The 9,482-nt window shown below is 48.3% G+C and overlaps 1 protein-coding gene across 1 annotated transcript in view; it reads right to left on the reverse strand.

Moving 5' to 3' along the window:
• The window catches only part of MYBL2 (MYB proto-oncogene like 2), a 38,998-nt gene that overhangs the window by 16,483 nt on the left and 13,033 nt on the right, over positions 1-9,482 (reverse strand). The window contains exons 4-6 of the mRNA XM_027771464.1: positions 8,791-8,883; positions 7,042-7,262; positions 5,380-5,542 (exon numbers count right to left, since the gene is read on the reverse strand). Of these exons, the coding sequence (XP_027627265.1) occupies positions 5,380-5,542; positions 7,042-7,262; positions 8,791-8,883 (477 nt within the window). The remainder of the gene's footprint in view (positions 1-5,379; positions 5,543-7,041; positions 7,263-8,790; positions 8,884-9,482) is intronic.

Raw genomic sequence — 9,482 nt, forward strand, 5'->3', positions numbered from 1 at the left:
TTTTTTTTTTTTGAGAGACTTTTGCTATAGGGAGTGTGTGCTCACAGGAGAAATATAGAAAGGCAGAGACAGAAAGTGAGAAGAAATTAGAGCCCGCAGGTGGAGTGGTGGTTAAGGGTGCTAGACACTCACATGGCTCACCACGGTTTGAGTCCTAGACCTGCAGCTTGCTTTCTCGCCTTTTCTCTGTCCCCTCTCTCTCATATTCTGTCCCTCTCTGATCAAGTTAAAATAAACAAATAAATAAAGTTCAATCAAATATTCTTAAAAAAAAAAAAAAAGGAAATGAGAAATCACCCCCCAGAGGAGATGAATCCTTCCTCCACCATTCTCCTCTTGGGATTTTAGGCAAACATGCACATATGCCTGGTGTGAGCTTTAAGCCGTTTGGTCTAGGACTTGAACTGGTCAACTATGTGGGAGTCCAGCAACATAACCATTGCATCATTTTCTGGTCCCATCCCATCGCGATCTTCAAGACTCAAACAGCAGAGTTGGCCATGTGGGATCCAACACCTTAACCATGCCACCTGCTGGCCCAACACACATGAATCTTAAATGCATCAGGCTGGCTGTGAGAAGAAAACTAAAGGAATGCGTACTATATGATTCCATTCACATAACGTCCTTGCAAAGACAAAATACAGAAAAAGAATACAGGAGAGTGGTTGCCAGCAACTGGGAAGTGGGTGGCTGGCCACACTCAGAAATTCTTTTTTTTTTTTAATTATTTAATTTTCTTTATTCACTCATTCATTTTCAGTTGACCAGAGAGACACAAAGAGAGGGAACTTGAGAAGCAAGCCATGAGGTCCAAGACTTGAACCGTGGTTGGCCATGTGGGAGTGTCCAGTACCTTAATCACCACACCACCTGCTGTTCCCCCAACACTCAGAAATTCTGAGACTGAGGACCAGCAGTAGGAGTAATGGCTATGTCCCTGGACTTCCACATAGTTGACCGCGGTTTGAGTCCCCGACCGGGTGGCTTAAACTCACGCCGGGCGCTTGTGTGTGCATGCCCACCCAAGATCCCGAGAGGAGAGGGGAGGAGAAGGGATTGTGGCCTGGCCATCCCCCCAGAGGATGATTTCTCGCTCTCTCTCTTGTCTTTCTGGAGAGTGCATGTGCCCTATAGCAAAATCCACTCAAAAAAAAAAAAAAAAAGAAAAAGAAATTCTGATGCTGTGATTGTGGTGACAAGCTATACCTATGAATGCTTGTCAAAACTCACAAAACTTGCAAATGCAAAGAGTGAATTTTACTGTATATAAATTCAAACTTCATAAGCAGCAGCTACCAACAAATAGGGGGAGAATTACTAAATGACAAAGAATATCCCTAATATGCGAACAATAGTTTACAGAGCATTAAGATGAAAGGCAAAAAAAAATGCAAAGGTAAATAAAGAAATTAAGGAGGGACCAGCAGTTAGCGTAATGGCTATGTCGCTGGACTCCCATGTAGTAAACCACGGTTTGAGTCCTGGATCCGGGGACTTAAACTCCCACCAGGCACGTGTGCATGTGCCCAAGATCCCAAGAGGAGAATAAAGGAGAAGGGACTGCACCGTGGCCACCCCCCTGGGTGGGTGATTTCTCGCTTTCTGTCTGTCTCTTTCTGGCAAGCACACACATCCTATAGCAAAAACCTCTCAAAAAAAAAAAAAAAAAAAAAGAAAGAAAGAAAAGAAAAGAAATTAAGGAAAGGCACCACCAGGGGCCAGAAGGTGGCAAGCTGGTTAAGGCACTGGACTTCCACGTGGTGGAGCAGTTCAAGTCATAGCCCCGGTGGCTTGAAAATTACTCCAGGTGCATGTGCATGCATGCCCAAAATCCAGAGAGGCGAATGGAGGGGATGGGACTGTGGCTTGGCCATCCCTACTAGAGAGTGATTTCTCACTGGTGAGCGTACTCACCCTATAGCAAAAATCTTGAGAGAAAGAAAAAAAAGAAAAAAGAAATTAAAGAAAAATAGTCACCCTCACCAGTAGTGAGGGGTCTAGAGAAAGTGAAGAGAAAGATGTTGACGAATGGAAACAAAATTGCACATAGACATAAGGAACACTGTCTAGTGTCTAATGGGGGAAGAGGAGATGTGGCTAAGGACTATCTATAATGTTTCAGATGTTGAAATGGTGGGTACACTGACTACCTTAATGTAATCATTACCAGGTTACATTCATGTACTGGAAAATCACATTGTAACAGTTGCTGTGTTCATTAAAAAATTAGGTAAAGAGGAACCGGCAGTTAGCGTAATGGCTATGTCGCTGGACTCCCACATAGTCAACCGTGGTTCGCGTCCCGGACCCAGTGGCTTAAAACTCACGCCGGGCATTGTGTGTGTGTGCCTGAGATCCTGAGAAGAGCATAGAGGAGAAGGGATTGCAGCGTGGCCATCCCCCCTGGGGGGTGATTTCTCGCTTTCTGTTTCTCTGTCTCTGTCTGGCGAGCGCACGTACCCTATTACAAAAACCTCTCAAAAAAAAAAAAAAATTAGGTGAAGAAAAAAACAAAAACTGTCTTTTAGCATAGTAGGATTTTTAGAAACTAAGACCTGCCCGACTCTGCCCTCCACTGAAAGCCCTCTTCATAGTTACTGCTGCCACTGCCTTTCTGTGTGGAAGGAGGGGTTTTTATTTCAATCACATTTAAAGGTAGAAAACACACTAGTCCAGAGCCACTACCAGGTTTACTGGTCCGGTAAGCAACAGAGGCTGCGCCCTATATCCTAGAGTATGTAGTAGGCTGCCTACCCATGTGTGCAAAAGAACACTAATGTTTTCACAGTGAAGAATTCCCCAAAGGACATACTTCTCAGAAACCTATCCCAACTGTTCAGCAATCCATGACTGCTCTTAAGATACAGAGGAGTTGTCAGAAGTAGGCTTCTCAGGGTCAGCCAGTGGCAACGTGGTGATTATGGCAGCTGGATCCACCGGGGCTACCTGCATGGGTACCGTCATAAACCTAGTGGCTTGAAAAACATGCCAGGCATATGTATGCACATGCCCGAAATCCCAAGAGGAGGGAGAAATAGAGAATGGATTAGTGTGTGACCATTCTCCCATGGAGGGGATTCTTACTTTCTCTCTCTCCCTCACTCTGGAAGTTTAAGCACCCTCTGATAAATTAAAAAACCAAACAAACAACAAACACTCCCCCATGTGGGATGATTTTACCACAAACAAACCCTTTTCCTCCATTTCTCCCTCCTTTGTGAGATTTTGGGCGCTCACACACCCCCAGCAAGTTTCTCAAGGGGCCAGGTCCAGGACTCAAACAATGCAGAGGTCATCTGGGATCCAGCTGCCTTAACCATCATACCAGAGGCTGGCCCTTATTTTTCATTTTCTTTTTCTACTATTTGAATTTAGTATCATCTAGGTGCCTTACTATTTTTTTTGGGGGGGGAGGAGAGGTTTTTGCTATAGGGCGCATGTACTCGCCAGACAGAGACAGAGGGACAGAAAGTGAGAAATCACCCCACAAGGGGGATGGCCATGCCGCAATCCCTTCTTTGTTCTCCTCTCGGGTCTTGGGCACGTACGCACACGTGCCTGGCGTGAGTTTTAAGCCACCAGGTCCAGGACGCGAACCGTGGTCGACTACGTGGGAGTCCAGCGACAACTGCTGGTCCCCTAGGTGCTTTCCTATTAGGGAATCAAAAGATATTCTCTGGAGGCCAGCAGGTGGCATAGTGGCTAAGGAGCTGGTCTTCTATATGGCCAACCCAGATGAGTGGCTTGAAAATTCATATCAGACACATCTACATGTATGCCCAAAATCCCTTCTGGGATTGCCCAGAAACCCAGGAGAAGCGACTGCAGGTTGGCTATCCCTCCTGGGGGAAGGTGATTTCTCACTGTCCCTCTCACTCTCTCTGGCAAGCACATGTGTCCTATAACAAAAACAAAAACAAAGAAATAGAGGCAATGGGACCAGCAGTTAGCATAATGGCTATGTCGCTGGACTCCCATGTAGTCGACTGTGGTTTACATCCTAGACCCGGTGGCTTACAACTCACGCCAGGCGCGTGTGCGTGCGTGCCCGCCCAAGATCCTGAGAGGAGAATGGAGGAGAAGGGATTGCGGCGTGACCATCCCCCCCGGGGGGTGACTTCTCGCTTTCTGTCTCTCTCTCTCTGTCTGTCTGGCGAGCGCACACGCCCTATAGCAAAAAAACAACTCTCCGAGAAAAAAAGAAAGAAATAGAGGCAAAAACAATAAATAACCCTCTACCAGGGCATGATGGAAAAACTAGAGCTGGCAACGAGTTACCTCTAGCCAATAATAAGAAGGAACATCTTAAAGAATCACTATTTAAAAAAAAAAAATCATTATTTTATTATATTTACTAAGTAGGTCACAATAAGGAAAAACAGCATACAGGACAACTGTTGTTACCTATTATGTACCAAGCATTGTCATTTGTGATATTTTTTCCAAGATTTTATTTTAAAGAACAAATCACTAGCGATAAGAGTTTAAAAATACATAGTTTGTTCTGGAATGTGAGCTGGAGAGTGTTAACTTGTATATTGGTTTCATTTTCAAAATGGCAAATGTAATAGTATGTAATTTTATTAATATATAATGTTCTAGAAAAGGCAAAATTACACAGAAAAACAGATCAGAGTATCAGGAAAAAGGCTAATGAGGAACTTGGAGCTGATTGGAATATTCTATACCTTGACTATGGTAGTGGACTTACATGACTGCACTTTGGTCTTGACTAGAACTACATGTGAACTATATAGGACGTGATGTTTTCAAAAACTGCAAATGTGCTTTCCGTTTTCAAAGACCAGAAACAGGAACAAGTACAAACGTTTTCAAAGACCAGAAAGAGGAACAAGTACGAAAGCTGCTGATGAGGACCAAAGGCTAAAGACTCCTACAGTTCAATTTTCAGTTGTTTTTTGTTTTTTGTTTTTTTTTTTAATTAGCCAGCGAGCGTGTATGAGAGAGAGAGCGAGAGAGAGAAAAGGCAGCTGCAAAGTGGGGTACGGCCACATGGCGATCCCTTACCCTCCATTTCTCCATCCTATCAGGATTTGAGGCATACACACACATGCACCAAGTGTGTTTTTCAAGCCAGTAGGGCCAGGATTCAAACCACACAGTGACATCTAGCTCCCTTAACTACTAGGCCACAGGGCTGGCTCCAAATTCCCAATTTTACACATTGACTTGTTGTTATCCCTCACCTGTGGGCAGGTTAGTTCCAGTTCTGCGTGTCCCTAGGAACACTAGTAAGGTAGAGCCACGAATAAGATGTTCAGTGAGATGGTGTCTTTTAACTGAATGCAAACCAACCAACCGACCCACCAACCTGGCGTCGGGCCCTGGGGCTGAGCAGCCTGGGCAGACCCTCACCTGGCCTTCTGCAGGCTGGGCACTCGGGCGGCCATCCTTGTCCTCGAGCTCCAGCAACAGGTACACGGGCGGCTTGCAGTCTTTGGACTCACTCAGGAAGCCTCCTGTGTCCACCTTCCTTTTGATGGTGGAGTTCCAGTGATTCTTCACAGCATTATCTGTCCTGCAGGGGAGAACAGAAGGCACTGGAGACCCTAAGCAAAAGGATGCCTGCTGGTCCTGCCCTCAGCTCCAGTTGATCTCAAAGGCCAGCCCCGTGCACCTCCCTTAGGCTGATCAAGGGCCAAAGAGAGCCATGGGCCAGATACTGTTCCCCTCTCTGAGCCTTGATTTCGTTTTATTTTTTGTTTTTTGTTTGTTTTGTTTTTTTTTAATAATCTAACTAGTTTCAATAGCAAGTTCAGCTGGTAATTTCCAGAAAGCAGTTTCAACATAAATCAAAGAAATCATAAGAAATGTTGCTTAAAACTTAAAGCCAGGAAACAGGTTAGGATTCTGTTTCAATGGTAGGTACATGAACCTACTGACATCTCATAACAGGATACAAATCCTTAAAACCAGACAACAAAGCCTACAAGAAAATCAGCAATGTTTTAGTCAAAAGTCATAAAATTCTATTTCACCCATTCAGTCTCATGTACTTAATCTTCTGTTGCGGTTTGATTTTTATGATTAAATTCTGGGATATAATATTCAACTCCAGACTTGTCCCTATGGTTATATAGGCCATTATCTTGGGTTTTTAACTCTTATTTCTGTGTGTCTGTATTTAAATTTCCTGATATACCACTCCCTTAAGAATTTCTTGCAGATCTGGTCTGGTGCTGTAGCCTTGATTTCTTTACCTGCAAAATCCAGACTCCTCTGCACACCACCTCATTGAATACTAGAGGACACACACATACACAGCACAGCGGAAAACAGAGGAAGGAGTGCTACAGCACCGTGAGCGTGCCCAGGGGAATGGCAGCACGTGGGAGCACAGCTGCAAGAAGCCCGAGCACTGGAGACCAGAGCAGGTGGAGGGAGGGCAGGACAACACAGAAGAGGGGGCAGCACGGTGCCACAGACACACGAGGCAGCGCCGCAACGCAGCACGTGCAGTACTAGAGCACGGTGGTGCTGGCACACAGTAGGCACTTCTTTCTTTAGAGCTCCAAGCCAAGTGTCTTCCACTTCAGGTGTGAACAGAGCGCCACAGCATGACTGAGCGGCCCTCTCAGAGGAGCTGAGATCTCTGATCGCTGCACAGCAGGCTGCCAGGACACCAGTGCTGGCCGACGGTGCTTCACTCTGACCCTCTAATCCCCGGCCTTGCAGCACACCCAGCCTCCAGCTGCCAGCCGGGCTACTGCCGGTGGTTTGTTTCTAACCCGATCTTGCTCTGGCCAATACCTCAGAAAACACATCTGAAGATAAGGCAGAGCCTTTTGCTCACTTAAATTTATGAAGCATCCATCGCATGTCTGTCCATCCTAGGCACTAGAAATAACACGGGCAAGTGAGACAGGAGTTGGCATTTGGAGTCTAAACCAGTGGGGTAGACAGGCACGACACCTAACTGTAACCGGGCACACACGCTCAGAAACAGGTCAGTCACTGGGGGACGGCACGGTCTGAAGAAACAGCACCCCCAGCTCCCCAGCCCACAGAGCAGCCCACCTGCCCGGCAGCATCTTGGCAATCTCGGCCCAGCGGTTGCCCAGCACCTTGTGGGCCTCGCAGATGATGCGGTCCTCCTCCTCGGTCCAGCAGGACTTCTTCACCTCGGGGTTGAGGTGGTTATGCCAGCGCTCACGGCACTGCTTCCCCAGTCGGCCCTTCAGGTGCTTGGCAATCAGCGTCCACTGCTTCGTGCCATACTTCTTGACCAGCTCGATGACCTTGAGGGACAGCCATGGTGAGGCAGTGGAACGGACCTCACCCAACTCCAGCACCTTAACTTCCACATGGGCCTCGCTGTGGTCCACGAGGTGCACCAACCCCACTTGCACAGACAATGTGGAAGCTGCTGTGGTGGTTCCTGGGAATGCTGTTCAAAGATACTTTGTGCAGTCCACAAGCACCAGCAGGAGGCCTTCACCACATCCCTGTCATTTACTGCCTGGAATACAGCAATGTCACTTGTTCTGAAGACTAGTCCTAGCAAAGGAGGAGCCAAGGCCCTGCCTCACTCTTCTACACCCAACCTAGCCCTGAGCCCTGGGATCTGGATCCCACATGGCCAACTTCGGTGTGAATCCTGGCCCTGGCGGCTTGAAAGACATACCGGGCATCTGTGCATATGCCCTGAACCCTGATAAGGTGGAGAACCGAGTGCAGTGTGACCACACTCCACTAGAGGGTGCTTTCTCTGTTTGTCTGGCTCTCAGAATGAAGAGGACCTGCCCAATGGCACAGATCACATAAACTGAGGGCTGAGACCAACCTTCCTAGTCCTGCCACAGCCCAGGATGCCATGGGCCCCTCCAGCACTGTTTTAGAAATCCAGAGATGATAGTCTGAGCCATACACAGCCACCCAAGCCGAGCCGGGTGCCTCCTGAACTCTGCACACATATCCTCAGTTGCATATAGGCCACAGCAAGCTGGGAAGAGGACACTTCCGAGCAAAGAGATTTTGGTGAGGAAATATTCTGCTTCATTTCTGTGGTGTATAGTTTGCACCTTTGCATTTTCACAGCAACCACGTATTAGTTTGACATTAAAAAAAAATAAGAATTGTGAAGCAATTTTAAAACACCTGTGCCTGGACTGTGCCTGCCATGGTGCAATGGCTCCTCCGGCTGACATCAGGGAGAAGCGCCAAAGGTGGGGAACTCCCAAGATGCCCAGAGAAAGCCAGGGGCTGCCTCTTCCTAGCCTAGGGGACCCCACCCCTCTGAGCCTTGTCTCCCCACCTGTAAATGCGCCTGATACCCCAACCCTGCCCATCTCACAGAACTGCGTCAGGAATCAAGGCAAGCAAGGCACACGTGATGTTCTGAGCAGCAGGGACCGTCCGTAGTGTGCTCATTCTCACAGGAGGTAATGCTGGCCACCATCAGCTGAGAGCACACCCCAGGCCGGGACCACGCAGTCCCTTCTGAGCAAGGAAGCTCAATGGTAGGTCCTATCACTCTCTCCCTCTATGGGTGGGGAAAGAGAACTGGGTAATTAGTCCTCTGCTGTGAGTGGGGAAGCCGGGAAACACCCCAGGCTCAGGACCCAGGCTAGTTCCCTGAGCTCTCCGTCCAGAGGAAGAGTGATGCTCACGAAAAACCACCATGCTGAGAGACAAGTGTGTACATGGTGGCCGCCTACTCAGGGAGGCCAAGGGATGACCAGGGTGTGATGTGCACCCAGCATCCAGCTTGACTCCCACCATGCAGGCGGCCTTGGTTCCCAGGGCCCCGGTGGTGCCAGTGGTTACCTTCTGGTCTTCCTCCTTGGTCCATGGCCCCTTGACCAGGTCTGGGTTCAAAACTCTCAGCCACCGGTACTGGCACTGCTGGTCAGTGCGGTTCTAGGAAGGCAACAGGAAGTACAGGAACCTGTAAGAAGCCCTGGGACCCGTGGCTGGGGCCAGGCCCACCTCAGGAGTGGTGTCCCATGCCATGTACCCAGCACACACACCCGAACATGGGTCTTTTTGCTACAATGAAGGCAACAGCAAGGTCCTATGGAAAGTTACCTCCCAGCAACCAAACCCATCACAGCCTTTAAACCACGGGGTGTCGGGGGTCCTTGTTTTCTTCGGGGAGAGCATTCTATCCTCTCAAGAGTTCAGATTCGTGGAGGGGAAGATGAGGAAATAGGGTGGACAAGTGACTCAGCCCCCAAGCCACCCGAGGGACCCAGGCAGTAAGTCAGATGGAAGTACTTACACCACAGCCCCCACCCCCAGATGCCTACCCAAGGGCCCCTCATCAACAGGAGGTTCTCAAGGCTCAGATGTGGAGACACCACCTGCTTTGCAAGGGCTTCCCCAGGATGGGCTCACTCTGAGAAACTCCTGACTTGCAAGAAAAATGTCAAGATGTCACTAATCACAAGCTGTGTGTCGGAAACCCCCACGACCACGGTCATGGAGAGGCAGCTGGGTGAGCATGCTTACAGCACGGA

Source organism: Tupaia chinensis, unplaced genomic scaffold (assembly GCF_000334495.1).
Source record: "Tupaia chinensis unplaced genomic scaffold, TupChi_1.0 Scaffold000216_1, whole genome shotgun sequence".
In the NCBI taxonomy this organism is placed as follows: Eukaryota; Metazoa; Chordata; class Mammalia; order Scandentia; family Tupaiidae; genus Tupaia; species Tupaia belangeri.